The 17,134-nt window shown below is 44.5% G+C and overlaps 2 protein-coding genes across 4 annotated transcripts in view; one reads left to right on the top strand and one right to left on the bottom strand.

Moving 5' to 3' along the window:
* Positions 1–178: 178 nt before the first annotated feature.
* The window catches only part of CPT2 (carnitine palmitoyltransferase 2), a 65,832-nt gene continuing 48,876 nt past the window's right edge, over positions 179–17,134 (bottom strand). Inside the window, exons 1-5 of one of the 3 annotated variants that reach the window (XM_068198787.1) lie at positions 7,943–8,875; positions 5,803–5,883; positions 5,589–5,695; positions 2,699–4,003; positions 179–1,836 (exon numbers count right to left, since the gene is read on the bottom strand). In XM_068198787.1, coding sequence (XP_068054888.1) covers positions 1,505–1,836; positions 2,699–3,989 — 1,623 coding nt within the window. In that variant the 5' untranslated portion in view covers positions 3,990–4,003; positions 5,589–5,695; positions 5,803–5,883; positions 7,943–8,875 and the 3' untranslated portion in view covers positions 179–1,504. Of the gene's footprint in view, positions 1,837–2,698; positions 4,004–5,588; positions 5,696–5,802; positions 5,884–6,623; positions 6,777–7,942; positions 8,876–17,134 lie in introns of those variants that run through there. The other 2 variants (XM_068198785.1, XM_068198786.1) reach the window with 2 other exon arrangements.
* The window catches only part of SLC1A7 (solute carrier family 1 member 7), a 48,554-nt gene continuing 40,159 nt past the window's right edge, over positions 8,740–17,134 (top strand). Inside the window, exons 1-2 of the mRNA XM_068198788.1 lie at positions 8,740–8,880; positions 9,921–10,000. Coding sequence (XP_068054889.1) covers positions 8,740–8,880; positions 9,921–10,000 — 221 coding nt within the window. The remainder of the gene's footprint in view (positions 8,881–9,920; positions 10,001–17,134) is intronic.

Below are 17,134 nucleotides of genomic sequence, written 5' to 3'. Positions count from 1 at the left end.
AAAAGCAAGTTATTTTTCCAAGTATATCATTAAGTAAACCTAATTTTTAGGTGAAGACAGACTTTGTACTCCTTGGTGAGTGCGCTCACAATCTTGTCAGCTGTTCTCATGTTTCAAAACAAAACAAAAAACCCCACCAAAACAAACCCAAATAAAAGAAAAAAAAAAAAAGCCCAGCCAATCTTTAGTGAATTTTATTCACACTTTTGGTCTGATTATTATTTCCTGATACATTATTTCCTGCATCTTCCCAGATTAACACCTTCCTTTCTTTGTTTAAATGAACAAAACCAATCATGCTGAGTTTTAAAGTAAGTTTTAAAATACTGCATTTCATCTGAAAACTAGAACAGCACATTACAAGAGCAAAGCCTTCAGGCTTACAAATGAAAGGGTTAATCCCTGGTAGCAATTTTATTTCATTCTTCCAGGACAGGGTATTGCTTACACTTACTGTGCTAAATTAAAAAGACCCTGGGAGAACCTGGAAGCTGAGATACCCAAAGGAAGAGCAAAGGGAAGTTGTTTCTGAGCCTCTGAACCTGGTTTGTCACATCCAAGCAATGTGCTCAGACTTTCCTGTTCTGCTGATACATTTTGCTGTCCGGGCCAGTGGGACATGAGCAGCATTAGTTTTACAGAGATCACAGAAGCCAACAGCGCTGTGCAGTTCAGCTCCACAGAAAGACTTGGCCTCCCAGAAGAAAAAGAGTGGAAATCAAGAGGGTAAAAGGCAGGAATTCAAGATCTACATACCAGAGAGAGTGCAGAATACTTGCAGCAGTTTTCTTTCCAACCTTTGTAAGAAACATCAGCTATTGATAAAGGGTCTACCCATGCTGTATGATTTAGATATGGCAATAAAATAACTTTGTGGTTATTAATAGGCAGCTTTATTAAAATACAGTCTTTTCCAGTCATTTTAACAACCCAGTTGTTGACTGCAGGTTTCCTAAAATCTCCCACTTCACTTTTTGTGTCTCTAAAAGCTGCTATACTGGAAAGGCTTCAAGCAGTTGAGGCACAATCAGTTCTGATATAAATTCAAGTTTAAATAGGTAAGTTAGTAAGCAAGCTTACTGCAAGAGTGCAAATGGAACCACTCTTCTCTGTTTAAAATTATTGCGTATATTTTTTTAAAACAAGCAGTTCAAGAGTGGTATCACAGTACTGTAGTCTGTCCGAACACTCATGGAACACAGGTGTTCCAAGTTCATTAACTCAATAATAATGCTTATTTTAGATTATGTGTTTTAAGAACACATGGATCTGCTACTTGATTTGACATAGTTAATGTCTGTATTTCCTGAAATGCATTCAAGGTCTGTAAGTGATTTCTTTGAAATAGACGGAAATTTCCTAGTGAATCTAACAGTATTCAAGTTCAGTGATGATACATGAAGCCAGTTAGGCTGGGCAGTCTCATCCATGCTGAACACTGATTAGTATGTCAATTAGACATAATCTGCATTTTGTTCTGCAACTGTAAAGTATCCCAAAGTCTTTAACTACCAATCTTCTTGCCCTTTAAAACATTAAAGATATCTTCTAGTGATTTGTATATACACTGAAGGAATTCTTTACCATTCCTAGCTGGGTAAGAGGAAACATTACAACCTATCCAGTCATCTTGTACCTGGTACCCTACTCCAAAGCCATCAGACACCACAGGGCCAAACCCTCCTAACTGCACAGCCGGGCTCACCAAGGTGCTGGTGGAAATGATGTTGTGATTAAGGCGAGCGTAGGCTTGGTCTTGATAGAAATCGGGCAGTGCCAGCCCCTTGGATAAGGCCAGATTGCGCAGGCTGAAGAGGTGCCGGTCAAAGCCCTGGCCTGGAGAAAGAAAATAACAGGTGTGAGAGAGGTGCCCGACTTTTGTGGGAAGTAAACTCACCTCAGCCACAAGAGAGGAGGTCTGTAGAACTGGAGTTTATTTTTGTACTGATAGGAAATATTTTTCAGACTTTTCATGCCCATGTCCTAGGAGAACAGGGCCTGCTTGTTTTACTGCAAGGCTCAACAGGAGCAGAAGAGTACACAAAAGTGCAGTGTTAACAGACAATTTTAATAATACATCACATTCTTTGATTAACTATTTACCTGAACATAGCCAAGTTATTTAATGCAGAAAAAGCCTTTCCTAAGATGTATGAATCTAAAGAGGAAGAACATCTTGCACCAACAAAAGGAGGCAAATTTTAGACTCTACAGGATAATATCCAACAGTCGGTTTTACTGCTGTCAATTTTAATGCTTCTGAGAAGGACAGTTCAAAAGAAAGCATTTACATAAATGCCAGGAGCAGCATGGCCAAAAATGAGTTTGATTTGGAAGAGGTTAAAGCCTTTATCCCCTGCAGAGATAAGACAGTACTTCCTCAGACTTAAGCCAAAGTTGTTGTTCAACATGCGCTAAGTAAATCTTCAGATAGTCCAACTGCTCTAAGGACAAAAACTAAAGTATAAAAAATTCTCAACACATGAAAGGTGCTGTGGGAAGCACAGAGGCACTCCTCTCTATCAAGAAATGGGTGAGAATGAGGGAATGTACTTTAAACTGCAGCCTTCTGCTACTGTTTCGTTCAAGTTTACATCAGATGTCCATCAGCATTAAAATATTAAGTTGTAAATATTTACAGCAACATTACTAGACGTTTTAGTGCAAAAGGAGGAGTGTTTGATGCATTCCTACTTACCCATTGCAGCCTCTTTCGTCAAACGGCCGTGGTACTTGGAGCACTCCGCTATCAGATTCTGCAGCTCCTCTGTGCTGTGTTTGGACAGTCCCTTGACAAAGGCTTCAGAGCATTTCTTTGTGTGCACAGAGGCAGGACGTATGGTTTCTGTACGGCCGTGCTTGAAAGCTGCCGTGCTGCAAGACTCGTACGTGGCAACAGTCTGGTCGTACTGGCGAAGGAAAGCCATCTGGAAGGCCAGCTGAGCCACGGCATCTGGGCTCACCTTCTTCTGCTTTAGAAGCTCCTTGCCCCCTTCTTGGAACTGAATCAGGTTAAGAGACAGTGATTCTATAGTGGCATCAAACTTCTGCTTGGCTTTGGTAATACCTGCTTTTAAGGCATCGTTCAGCTTAAAGTCAAGTTTCTGCACTGCTCTGGAAGAGTCAACTGAAGCAGGCTGGGACTGGGGGCTGATGGCTGGTGTCTTGGTGCTATCTTTAAAAACTTCATTCTGGAACCTGAGCACAGCCACACCATCTCCCCAGGAATGTTCAAAATTAATTCCTGCAGTGCCATCCTTAGTTATGATAAGATTAAAGGATTTGTCATACCAGCGGTTTGCAGCGTCTCCATGCAACATAGTGTGGGACAAGTGCACTAAGTCTTTAATAGGAAAATCATCTAAACTTAAACAAAACATGGCAGAGTCTACTTTTTGAAGAGCTTCTTCATTACCATTGTCCAGTAGATTCTTCCTCAGCAATGCCCATGTATCTCGGTTTTCACTGGTGAGGTAGCCAAGAGGGAAGGCTGGGGCCGGACTGTTGTCACTAAGGATATATTTCAAGTGTGCTTGTATTTCTGAGGGTTTCAACATGTTTCCATCTCTATCAATAACATCAAACACATAAAAATTTCCATTTCTCAACACTAGTAAGTGTTTTGCTTTTTCATCTGTATAAAGCTCATCTTTATTGAGCTTAGGAATCCGTGTAGAATTGAAAAGCCTGAAGTACTGAGACATATCTAGGGGGTAAGCATTGACCATGTAGGCACCAAACCAAGAAACTGAAGAAGGCACAAATCGGATAATTTTTTTAAAGATCTCAGTGTCGCTTTTTTCTGGATTGAGGTGAAAAACCTCTGGTTCAAGGTAACCAGCCCTGAAGGTCTTCATAAAACGTATGGCAGAAACAGTCATGTTCGTAGCTCGTATGAGCTGATCATTGTATTCTGATTTCGGATCAGGATTAAAAGACATAAATGGATTAAAATTCAAAAGAACAGGCTCACGTGCTTTTAGGTACATGTCAAACCAGGGACCTGAAAATTGAGAGTTGAGAAAGAGGTCAGAACATAAAATCAGCTTCCTGAGTCAGACAAGAGGGTTGTGTAGTCCAACAGTGATCACAAATAAACACACACTAAAATGCCTTTAAACAAGACAAACATATGAAATAATTCACCCAAGGCTTCTTCAAATCCCCGTTATGAAGAAGGATAGTGTTGACTAATCATAAAAATACTCAATTTGGAATAATCCACCATGTCATTAGCAACAAGGGCCAACTCCCTGTTTTCTTTATGGCTCAATGATAAACCTTAACTCCCAGGACATACAGTACAGCTCCCCAGCTCTATTTTGGTGCACACCTCACATTTAGAGTGGTTCATGCCTTTACCTACTCTTAAACTATTAATTTCTGCAACTCTCTGTCACTGAGTGCATCTTGCTGAGGTTAGAAGGTTGAACCTTCTACCTGGACTGTAAGAAGGGCAATGGGTAGTTCCAGGGGCTAAGTTACAACTTTAATTACAGGTTCTCAGTGGTGGGCAAGCAACAGTCATCTACAGTTTGAAAACCACATCTGTCATCAACACGTAGCCTTTTAATGCCAGACTTGAAAGTCCAGGGTGGAGACAACTCTACATTCTTGCAGAAACCAATTTCAAGTGGAACAGGTCTTTCATGACGCATAAAGAAGAAAATTAACTGAACAAAAAGCAACACAGACACCCCACCATTCATAGGCAAAAAGCAGCATACTGGTTAGCACTGTTGAACAACACAAAGACACCACTTAAAACCCAAGATGCTGTTCAAAGTGAATGGAAAGTAAAATACAACAAACCAAACAGCACCTTTTGTGAAATAATCTGTATTCTCTACAGACTGAGTGACAGCTAACACCTTAACAGGCAGTCTGAACAGCAAGGATAGAAGTGCATTCACTGGGCAACACGGAAACTTCTACTTCCATAGGTATTTGACTATTTTCATCTCCGCTGCTATCTAATACCTTCACGAGCAGACACTTGTATGTGGATGCAATAATAAAGTGGAATAATTAAAAGTAATAATCTATACACATGCTCTCCCTCTCCTGATTTGTTTCTATTTATTCTCATTTTTCCTATTTCTGTCACTCCTTTTGTTTGGCTCTTTAAAAGAATATAGTTTTGTAGTTTTAAGGGCTTTTAAGTCGTGAGTACTGACCACTTCTGCCTCCCTAAGTTAGGTATACTCTTGACCCCTCCTCTCCCTCAAAGTTTAGTTTTCTTGCTAAATAACACGGAATTATTTGGAAACTATTGCTTCAGTTTCCTTAAGGGAAAGTGCTAGATAAGCTCCTCTTTAACCTAAACCTTATAAACTCATGAGAAAATACCACTGTTGCAGTATCTATCTACCCAGAATTCTGTTAGAAGAGATGACACTAGATAATGAGTATTCTTCTTTCTACCAGCCTCTTAAATTGCTCAAATACAACCACAGAGAGTGTTCATAGTAGGTTATTCCAAGTTTTGGGGCTACTTAAAGCTTCAGCTCATTACATTTATGGCATTATGAGCAGTTATGAAGTATGATGATCTACAGACCTGTCCTACACCCAGCAGGCCAACATACCTGTGATGTAACTTGTATGCTTATTCTGATTGTCTTGAGCAACCAGTTGCTCATGCAGCTCTCTTCCAATCCCCTTTTCAAAGGCATGAGCAAGTTCTTCAGTTTTCCTACAACAATTGAGAAAAGTGTCAAAATGCTGTCACAAGTCACATTTCTTATGTTAACAGCTGGCTTTGAAGCAGAACGTGGCACTGCAATGTGTGTTTGTCCATACCTGAACTGGTCATCATTTAAAAGCGGTTTCTGGGCATTCAGGTATCTCGTAATTGTATCTTCTAGCTTGGGAATTGGTAGTCTGAAGGAAGTGGAACACAGAGATGTACACTTGATGAGCAAGGGTATGAGTGAAGCCTGTGCTTCTTACACAGTCATCTCTCTTTGCCTCCTTTCTTCCATATCCTCTTCCTTATACTATTATATGTACTATACATACAGACATATATACACATACTGTACAGTATATACTATTATGTAAAAATTTGACTAATACTTATGCACATTATCCTAATGTCTCATAAGTTTCTTGTGGAATAAGTTAAGCAAGGAACTAGATGGATACCATAATGTTCTTTGGAAATAAGGCAGAAACCCAAACTGACTGTCTTTTTACAAAGGTACTGCAGTGATGGGAGCTAATCCCTCATAGGAAGAAGAGTGACAGGAACCGCTGCTAGGAGACGCAGGTCTGTAGAAGGAATAGTTCGGCTGCCAGCCCTGTTCGGGCTACCCCCTCACAGCCGGGTGCTGGACATCTCTTTCTCACAAATTTCCTATTCGGTATCTTTGTCAACTTCCTCTGAGCCCGAGTTTTGTTTCCTACAGCATAGTCCCGTTACACTCACGGGGTTTGGGCGCCAGGGGATGTTTCAGAAGCAGGCTTGTAAGCGGTTACGCTGACACTTGGGAAGCCGAACCCGCTCCTCTGCCGACAGCTCGCACGGAGCGAACCTTCCCTCTGCCCTCTCCTCACAGCGGACACCCCGGGCCGCCGCCGCGCCCTGCCCGCGTCCCCCCGGAGCGGCGTGCCCGCCGTACCTGGGCAGGCTCTTCTGGTAGTGCATGGTGGGCACGATGCTGCGGTGCAGGAACTCGGCGGCGCCCGCGCCGCTGTAGCCGCGCCGCCCCGGAGCCGCCCTCAGCAGCTGCCGCGCCGCCATGATGGGGTCAGGCCCGCGCGGAGCTCCGCCCGCCGCTCCGCCCGCCGCTCCCGGAGCTCCGCCCGCCGCTCCGCCCGCCGCTCCCGGAGCTCCGCCCGCCGCTCCGCCCGGAGCACCGCCCGCCGCTCCCGGAGCTCCGCCCGCCGCTCCGCCCGCCGCGCTCGGAGCTCCGCCCGCCGCGCCTGGAGCTCCGCCCGCCGCTCCCGGAGCTCTGCCCGCCGCTCCGCCCGCCGCGCTCGGAGCTCCGCCCGCCGCGCTCGGAGCTCCGCCCGCCGCGCCCGGAGCTCCGCCCGCCGTGCTTGGAGCTCCGCCCGCCGCGCCCGGAGCTCCGCCCGGAGCCCCACCCGGAGCACCGCCCGGAGCTCCGCCCGGAGCCCCACCCGGAGCACCGCCCGCCGCTCCGCCCGGAGCCCCACCCGGAGCACCGCCCGCCGCTCCGCCCGGAGCCCCACCCGGAGCACCGCCCGCCGCTCCGCCCGGAGCCCCACCCGGAGCACCGCCCGCCGCTCCGCCCGGAGCCCCACCCGGAGCACCGCCCGCCGCTCCGCCCGGAGCCCCACCCGGAGCACCGCCCGCCGCTCCGCCCGGAGCCCCACCCGGAGCACCGCCCGCCGCTCCGCCCGGAGCCCCGCCCGCCGCCGCGCCCGGGGCTCTGGGAACGAACGGGAAAAGCGAAGCGTTTCTCTGTTATTCCTTCCAAAAGCCAGTTGGATACGTGGTGCTAAGGTAGCAAAGTTACCAGGGTGTTGGGGCGGTTCAGCATCAGTCCTCTTGCTTACACTAATAAAACGTTCTGATTCATTAATAAAATTTTCTGCAACCCTCTTGTTTTTCTGCAATCCACTTCTTTTTATGTTCAACATACAGACTCCACATATTTTTTCTTTTATTTCCTCCCACCCCGCTTTTTTTTTTCCGTATGTCCTACCAACTCCACAGGATTGAGATCCTGCCCCCAAAAAGAACAGTTTAATCTCTCCTGAGTTTTTTTTCACTCATACATGAGCATGCAACAACAAATACTTGATCGCGGTATAAAATGTAATACTATAAACACACAACCTTGTTGTACTGTGGGGAATATTTTCCATAAAAACATTGAACAATCTCAGAATATACCAAAACCTACAGAAACGCTTTCATAAGAAAGCATGGCATGTGAATGGTTGTGGTGGTGTATTTTTATCAGACACTCACTAGCATAAAAACCAGCACTGGGATTGAATGCGGACACAGCAAAGGAAAGGAAAGCAATCCCCGTGGCTTAGTCTGATAATCCTCTGAAAGTAAATTGGCCCTACTCTAATCAACATAGTGGTTGGAAGAAAAGTGAAATCATTTCACTTCCAAGATAATAAATGCCCAGTGACAGAAGGTGTCCTTGCATGTTCCAGTCTGTGGCTATTTCCTGTTTGGTGCGTGTCTCTCGTGCTCTTCATTAAGCTTTTTTTGGCAATGAAAACAAAAAAACCCAAGCCTGCTTTAATTAATGAAGTCCAGTTTCACCTAGCTTGCCCTGGTGTGATAGTCCCGTTCAAAACGTTACCTGCTCTGCCCTTTGGGAAAACTGCTCTGTTCCGTGTTTGAATGCTGGCTTGCAGGGCTGCCCTTCTGGGTTTGGGTGTCCAGACCCCAGACTGGGGAGGCGGAGGAATGCATCGCCTTTCCCCCAGGAGTGTCACTTTGTTTTGAACTAGTCTTGTTTTAGAAATACTACTGCATTCTGTTCTAATTTTCCAGAGCCCCCTAATCTTCTTCCAGGCTCTTAATGATGTAGTTGATAATAGGATTGTTGGTATTAATTTGGAACAATAATGCCAGCTGCTTGCTTGGTGGCTATTGGCAGAGGGGTGACCTTGCAGGTCAGCTAAGCAGAACTGGAAGTGCTTTGATCTGATCTATACAGAGCCAGATCTGTGCACCCGAACAAGAGAAGCGAGTGAATTCTCTCCCCATGGGATGCTGATTCTTCTCCAAAGCGCAGGCAGGACAGCATGGCGGTGGCCCTGGATGCAATCCTCGCTCGGATCAAAGATGTTTGTAAAAGGAATGGGCTGCTCATCCTCTCCGTGTTGTCCGTCACCATCGGCTGCCTCCTGGGATTCTTCCTGAGGACCAGGCGACTGTCCCAGCAGGTAAGAGCAGCTCACAGCAAGTCCCTGCAGAGGAAATGCCAGACTTACATAACAAAAGACATATGTACCTTGGGGAACTTCAGGGTGGGCTTTGGAAGGTAAAAGTCACGTGTATGTGTTTGTTAAAATTGTTCCATCTCTTCTGTTTGTCAATCTACGCTGTTCTTTGGGTCTTTACACACGTTCTCAAACAGGTTAGCCGAGGGTTCTGGTCTCTCAGACACCTGGGAAGCGTAGCAGCAGCACAGCAGAATGCTGCGGGTATGGATAATAATAGTGGACATTTAAGCTAGATGAAATGTAGCATTTAATGTAGGCCTGCAGAAACTGGTAGTGCAATACATTGCATTTTATACTATTTTGGAACACATACAGCTAAAGAAAACACTGGGAATATTTTTCATTGTCAGATGCACAGGGATGCAGATGCTTATATTACACTAATGGTGTTTCAGATTAATAAATTTGAGATTTCCCATCATTAGTGAAAGTCATTTGGGGAATTCTCCCCTAGTGTACTTCAACTAAGCTGGTGCTCTCTTCTGCTGTATCAGTCAGACAGACTAGACAACAACATGCATTAATTAATGCACTGTTTGAGCACAAAATAGAAATCTCAGTTAAAAAATAAGGCATTTAGTAAATGCAACTAAATTAAACCAATTCTGGCCTCTGCTACTGCAAACCACTCTCTGTCTGAACATCGTTTGTGTCCAAGCCATAGCTTCAAACACATCTAGGAAAACAGACAAAATGCAGAATGGAGAGATTATTCAGGGCAACTAATTAACAGTAGTCTCCAAGAGATGGCACAGTGCATTTTGAACAATGAACAATGCAGTGTGTTTATTGAATAAGAACACATTATGTAATCTAATTAATTTTAAAACTACCTTTTAAAGCCTGCTATCTCTGCCACCTTGTCTTTACCCCAAAGGTGCACATTTTAGCAATGTGATCTGATTCACAGCTCTAGCAGCACTTGTGAAGACAGCCAGTGTTTAGCTCAAAACAATAAGCATCTCTCCATGTATTTCCAGGAAATTAGTTACTTCCAGTTTCCTGGTGAGTTACTGATGAGGATGCTGAAAATGCTCATTCTCCCTCTGGTTGTCTCAAGGTAAGTGAAGACAATGATTATTCCAATAACTTTTGAAGTTTCCTGAATGAGATTTGTCAACACAGTGGTTTAGTTGTGACTGAATTAGGTGACAGTGCCAGAGGCATCACTGCTGCTGCACATTCATATTTAGAGTGGAGCCATAAACATGTATTTTAATTGATAGGATAATTCCTGCCATACATAATTTCTACCTCATATAGGTATTATTTGCTTTAAAATTAATGAGGTGGGGGTTTTAAAATTTGTTTTCTTTTTCCCTTGTAATGGGACTTTTTCCTTCAAGCTACTTAGAAGTTAAATATATAAAATAAGAAACCCACCTTATAAAAAAGCCTGCCTGAAAGCTAAACAATTGAAATAATACACTATATAAATACAATGAAAAAAACACAGTCAATTCATAGTGTCCTGCAGTATTTTGAGGTGTTCTGTATGTGTTTATAGTATGATAAATATTGAAAAAGCCCTGTGTCTCCAGTGAACTAATAATATATAGCTGGCTTTGCCTGGAAGTGAAAGTGACTTCTTCATTTGTTAAGATAGAACCTTTAGTGGTGGCACTTTCACAGTAGCAGAATTAATGATCTCAGTGCTGGTTCTGACTTGTGCATGGCAGCTGCCTTTGCAGTGGGAGGGTGTAACTTAGGGCAGGCTTTTCCCTAAGTTTGACTGCCTTCCCACTGGCTGTAGTCCCAAAAAACACACCAGCTGGATGGCCCAAAACTCTCCCATGTGCCCAAGGCTGAGAGGTTATTAAAGGGATGGAAAGTAACAAAGTCAACTTTACCAGAGCTGAGAAAAAATTACTGCAATATTTGATTCCAGTTCTGGAACCTAATTCATACATCAAGACCTCATCTTCCACTTTGAGAAAAAAACAAGTTTCTAGTCTTCAGATCACTGACAGTTGTTGAAAATGAACACAGTTAACAGCATCAATTTTATTTTTACATCATCTACCCTGACATCTGCCTCCTCATGGTTTTTCACAGAACAAAGCTGAGTCATGGTTCTTTGTGCATGAAACTGGTTTTATAACCCTAGACTCACACCTGGTCCTGGCCGATGCATCTAGAGAATACCAAGGCAAAACATGTAAGGAGATTTTTTTTGAGAGGTGAAAGGAGAGTTTTCCAAAGAAAGCAAGAGTCTTACATGAGGAAGTGACATAGTGAGGAGGACAGAAAAGGGTTGGAGCATGTTTACATGTCCTTCCCTAAAATGTGTAGTTCTTTTGGTCCTCTAGTGTATTTAGAGATGTTAGGAAGAGCAGCAGCAGTAGGAAAGAGCTTCTCTGGCACAACCCGTGCCCTAAGTTGCTGGAGATGTGACAGCTCTGAGCCTCACTGTCACAGCAGCTGCACTGTGTCCTCTGAGGTGGAAAGAGAAGAAACTTTACAAACATTCAAAGAGGTTCCATTCTCCTTGCAAGTGTGAGTCCATCTCCCTATATAACTAACTAGCAGTGCCTGCTATTACAAACTGAAATGGCAGGCTTTGCAAGAAAAAAGCCACTCCAGATATAACAACATTCTTGTACAGTTTGGGCTTTTTTGGCTGGTTGTCTTTTGGGTTTTTTTAATAACAAGTACAGTGTTTTCCACACATGTATTTCATAAAATCAGTAAAACAGTACTCTGTATTTTTACCAATCTGCACATTTAAACTACATTTCTTTGTGGATTTGGGATATCCTCAGCCTGTCCTGCCAGAGCACTGGCATTCAAATTATCTTTTAAATTACTCTCTATTATTGTTTACAAAAGCCAGGAGGACAGCACCATAAAAAGAACTCTAAATATTGCTCTCCTAGTTGAAATTAATGCAAGTTTTTATTTGAACGCACAAGAAGTTACTTGTAAAGAAAAGGAGGGGTGAGAAAGGAAGATTAAAAGAGGGATGTAGTGCAAACTACTCTGTTTCCAAGTTCAGAGCTTATTTTGAAGGATTGTAGCAGAAGGCAACAGGATAGGTCAGAAGATTGACAATAGACTAGAAAATCTTTTGCTTACAGATCACAAGCAGAAATCCAGCCTTAAACAGAAATGGCTGCAAGTTTGTACTCCCTCTCTTGACCTGACTGTTAGAGAGTTAAAAAAAAACTTTGCAGATTGTATTCATTAGGAATGAGGAAATTATGGTACAGTCAGTTATCTCTGAATGATGTTTATTTTAAAAGTTCCTTGGATGCAGAGGAAATCTGTCAAACAACAGGAGACCATTTCTTCAAAGTACAGTTTCTTGATTTCCTGAACTTTGTTCCTGCTCCTGGAACTGCCCTATCCCATAGCTCCTGTACCTATTTCTGATGTCTCCTGTCATCTGTGGTATTACTTCTTTCTTTTCCCACAGACAGAAAAATCTTGGAAAAGCAACCATCACCCACTAGCCTGTCAGTCTGAGCCCTGCACGAGCTTTTGTTTTTATTGAGGCATGGGCCTTCATTAAGGGTGGGGGTTGAAATTATTTCAGTTATCTGGTTGCATAAACAAGCTTCATAGCATCTTAGAACAACTCTGAAATAAGTATATATTTATTGCACCCATCCTCTGCCTGAGATTTAGCCCTGGTCATACATATCCGTATCCCCTGTGTGTAGAGTTTGCTCTTCTCAGCGGCGAGAACAGGTGAGACAACACAATACTTCTGTTGGCAAGATAATTACAAATAGTTGACATTTCGTGTCTGCCCAAGGGATACTCAGTACTGGAACCTTACAAGACCAAATTTTAGAGCCTGTAGTCACTAGATGTGCACTGCTTACTTTATGTGTAAACACAGGATACTGCTGTTAGACCTGGGAATGGAAATATTAAGAGAGCTTGGAGAGAATAGGAGTCATATAAATTCAGATATAAATCTGAATTTATAGTTACACATTTAGACACTGTCCAACCTCTTACATGTCCCTGAGGACAGGGAGATCGATGTCCTCAACAAGCCTGAAAGATCAGCTGCAGAAGCTCTGAAGTTCCCTGATTCTCTTTGGGACAGAGGCTTCAATCCTCATTTGACAGGGGCAATGCAGACAGTGTCTTTTCCTCCTTATACGCAAAACGGTTCAGCCTTCAGCAGATCTCAGGTTTTCCAGCAGGCACGCACACAGCTGCCCGTGCATCCTGCCCTGAAGTTCTGTTTATCAAATCCTCAGGCAGATCCCGCTGCTCAGGTTTGTTCAACGCCCTTTCCTTGTCCCTCCGGCATTCCCGGCGCGGCCGGAGCCTCGGGCTGTGATGCCCTGCAATGCATCCTGCGGCCACCGGGCGGCTCTGCCGGGACACCGAGCACCCGCGCCTCGGCCCCGCGCCCGGTCCCTCCGCGCGTCCCGGGGACTGTCGGTGCCACCGCCCGGGCTCCCGCGTCCCGGGGACTGTCGGTGCCACTGCCCGGTCCCTCCGCGCGTCCCGGGGACTGTCGGTGCCACCGCCCGGTCCCTCCGCGCGTCCCGGGGACTGTCGGTGCCACTGCCCGGGTTCTCGCATCCCGGGGACTGTCGGTGCCACCGCCCGGGCTCCCGCATCCCGGGGACTGTCGGTGCCACCGCCCGGGCTCCCGCGTCCCGGGGACTGTCGGTGCCACCGCCCGGGCTCCCGCATCCCGGGGACTGTCGGTGCCACCGCCCGGGCTCCCGCGTCCCGGGGACTGTCGGTGCCACTGCCCGGTCCCTCCGCGCGTCCCGGGGACTGTCGGTGCCACCGCCCGGGCTCCCGCGTCCCGGGGACTGTCGGTGCCACCGCCCGGTCCCCCCGCGCGTCCCGGGGACTGTCGGTGCCACTGCCCGGGCTCCCGCGTCCCGGGGACTGTCGGTGCCACTGCCCGGGTTCTCGCATCCCGGGGACTGTCGGTGCCACCGCCCGGGCTCCCGCGGCCCGGGGACTGTCGGTGCCACCGCCCGGGCTCCCGCGGCCCGGGGACTGTCGGCGCCACCGCCCGGCTTCTCGCATCCCCGGGACTGTCGGTGCCACCGCCCGGGTTCTCGCATCCCGGGGACTGTCGGTGCCACCGCCCGGGCTCCCGCATCCCGGGGACTGTCGGTGCCACTGCCCGGGTTCTCGCATCCCGGGGACTGTCGGTGCCACTGCCCGGGTTCTCGCATCCCGGGGACTGTCGGTGCCACCGCCCGGGTTCTCGCATCCCGGGGACTGTCGGTGCCACTGCCCGGGCTCCCGCATCCCGGGCACTGTCAGTGCCACTCCCTATCCAGAAAATAATAAACCTTCCACTTTCTCTTTGTCCTATATGTCTACATACATATGTAAAAGAAAGTTGTATCCTTTATTCCAGCACTCTCCTTGCTTATATGATTAAGCTTTTATCTGAAAAAAATATATAGGGCCAAGTTTTCTAAGACTGTGATTAGCAGTCAGCAGAGAGAGTGGGAAAAGAATTGTCAGGTCAGACTCGAACTGTTTAGCTGTTGTAACAGCCTGGTTATATTCCCTTTGGAAAAAGCAGTTTCGTTTTTTAAGTTTAGGAAGATTATTGCATTTTGTATTTATTTACCACCAACCATTTTCTAGATTTTTAAGAAATATTTATCAGCAGAGATTTGATCCTTTTCCATGAGCAGATCCTGTTACAGAAATATTATTCCCTTAATAGTCAAAATGAAAGACCTGATTTGACCTGTATTTTTTAAATTATAGAGCTTGTTGCGCCTGGTACAAACAAGTTTATGCTAATAAAATTTCATATTTATTTGAAGGCCCTTTTGGGGGTAGTAATAAATATTAGTTCCTATTGTGGTTTTGTTGATGAATTAAATACAACACTCTAAATATAGTACTGTCTTTCTTTAAAGGGATTCCTGTCCATAATGCCATCAGTTCTGGTAATCCTTCATCCTTCTGCTCACATTCCCAAGTTGGTGATTCTTACTTATGCTCTTAAAGTCTAGTATTTAATTAGAATCTTCTCTTTTTAGTACCCCCTTCCCCATATTTTTTCCCCAGCTCTCTGACTGGGGAATACACTACCATTTTAACATCTCACCAATGACAAATATTGCTTATTGTGTTTTAATGGAATTCTGACACTGTGTGCCTGTATGAGGCCATACCAAATTGGCCACTGGCCTGGGTAGGTTGTGTTGGGCACTGTTTGTTTGCTCCCAGCTGCAGATGAAACTGGCAATAAACCTCACACCGGAGATTGCTCCTCTGTTTTGCTACTTAAGATCATCATTTGCTAGGGGTGAAAAGTTTGACCCAAACTCTCCAAGACGTGTACTGCAATTGACAATTTAAACCTTTTACTATGATTGTAAACCACTGTCTGATAAAATCAGTATAATATCCATTCAGAAGGAAAACAAATGTCTACAAGGCTATGATTTTTTTTTCTGTTTATGGTTATATTTAAATAAAGAGGACAGCCAAAATTAATCTTCTCAATAATACTGATTTTACATGAATGAGAATTTGTGCAGTACTGTTTCTTCTACTACATCCCTGGTACTAAGAGGTATTTTCCATGTCTTGACACATAATTTACCTGAAGACCTAAAGGGAAAGGGTGGATAACAGAAGGCTCTGGCCAGTTTAGGCTTGGTCTTGTCTGTTGTGCATGTGTTAAACTATTCCCCTTAATACCAGCTGCTCTCTTCTTATCCTTGTGCTGCTGCCAGACTGGGGTGTATTTAAAAGACAAGCAGATGTGGCACTTGGGGACATGGTTTAGAGGGACTTGGCAGTGCTGGGGGAAAGAACAGTTGGAGTTAAAAATCTTAGAGGCATTTCCCAACCTAAACATTCTATGGTTCTATAATCGAGTGCAATCAAATTTATGTACTGTATTATCTAGTGAGGTGCTGAGGAGCAGCTGCAAAGTGCTGCCTCTGGGTCTCTGAAGAGCCTGCTCAGAAAAATGTTCCATGAAGTACCAAGGCAGAAGTATTTTCCATAGAATGAATTTGCTTTGGAAACACAGGGCTTTTTTTCTTCACATTATTGGACTGTGGACTATTCCCTCTATTTCACCTCTATTGGCACTGAGGAACAGGCCTTCCCCAAGAGGGGAGGGTAAACCTTCTGTGGGGTGTGTATGGGGAAATCTGTGGGGGACCTGAATGATAACATAAAGTGCAGAGAGTCCCATTTCTGCACTACCTGTCATGTGTAATACTGTAATGTAAATAGTAATAAAAGTACATTTCACCCTAGTGAGAACAAGACGTTAGCTCTTTCCTAGGATATATTATCTCAAGTCTTTATTGCGGAGAAAGTCAGTGTAGAGAAGTGAGTTTTAAGAAGATGACTAGAGAGAATAAATATATTTACTTTTTGAGTGAAAAGTAAAAGTACTTGGATGAAACTGAAAGATAAGGATTACCCAAGGGTAAGAAGAAGCAGTCAGGAAGCAATCTCACCGACACCATTATACTATTTTCAATTCTCTATGTTGCTACTATATTGCAGAACTGGTGTTAGATTACCCAAAAGTCATCATTTGAGATGACTTCAGCTTGTAGAGGAAAGTTTTTTATCCCTCCTCCATGCCTGAGACATCTTCAGAAGTTTCTCCACATTATCATCTGGAACATTTTCAATGCCATTAGCTATGTTTAGAAATGTTAAGTCTAATGGTCAGATCCAATACTGTTTTCTAGTGTTTTGTTTGTGCAACACAGAGGTCCAGGCTGTTCCAGTGAAAAATGACATGCTGCAATTACACATCATAATGACAAAATTGGACCAACCCAGTAGAAATCATTTAGGGAGTGTCAGTAGGGATCTAGTGACGAGCAAGAAGAATCTGTGGTCACAAAGTGAATGGGTGTGGAAAGCACTGAAGTGATTACAAATGGGGTATGAACTGTTTGTGACCTGACAGAATTTTTCTGTAGTCCTCTGAGAGCTCTAAAATACTTAGTGTCTCACAAAGGAATGGGAATGACATGTGGAGCTTGAGGGACTGGCTGGATTCCCTCTGTTTTCTTAGATAAAAAGCAGTTGAATAAATTTGACATTTGTTTATAATCCAAATTTGTGTTTCAAATCCTTTTGCTTTTTTCTTAATCTAAAAATGCTTGAAATAACTGACAGAAGAAAACAAATCAAGCATTAATAAGATTCTTGGCTCCTTTCACCATGTGAAGCTGCACATCCATATTTAAAAGATAATTTGGGTTTG

The sequence above is a fragment of the Anomalospiza imberbis genome, chromosome 9, assembly GCF_031753505.1.
Source record: "Anomalospiza imberbis isolate Cuckoo-Finch-1a 21T00152 chromosome 9, ASM3175350v1, whole genome shotgun sequence".
Taxonomy (NCBI): Eukaryota; Metazoa; Chordata; class Aves; order Passeriformes; family Viduidae; genus Anomalospiza; species Anomalospiza imberbis.
The sequence above is the reverse complement of the archived record's forward strand: the minus strand, read 5'-3'. Positions and strand labels throughout refer to the sequence as shown.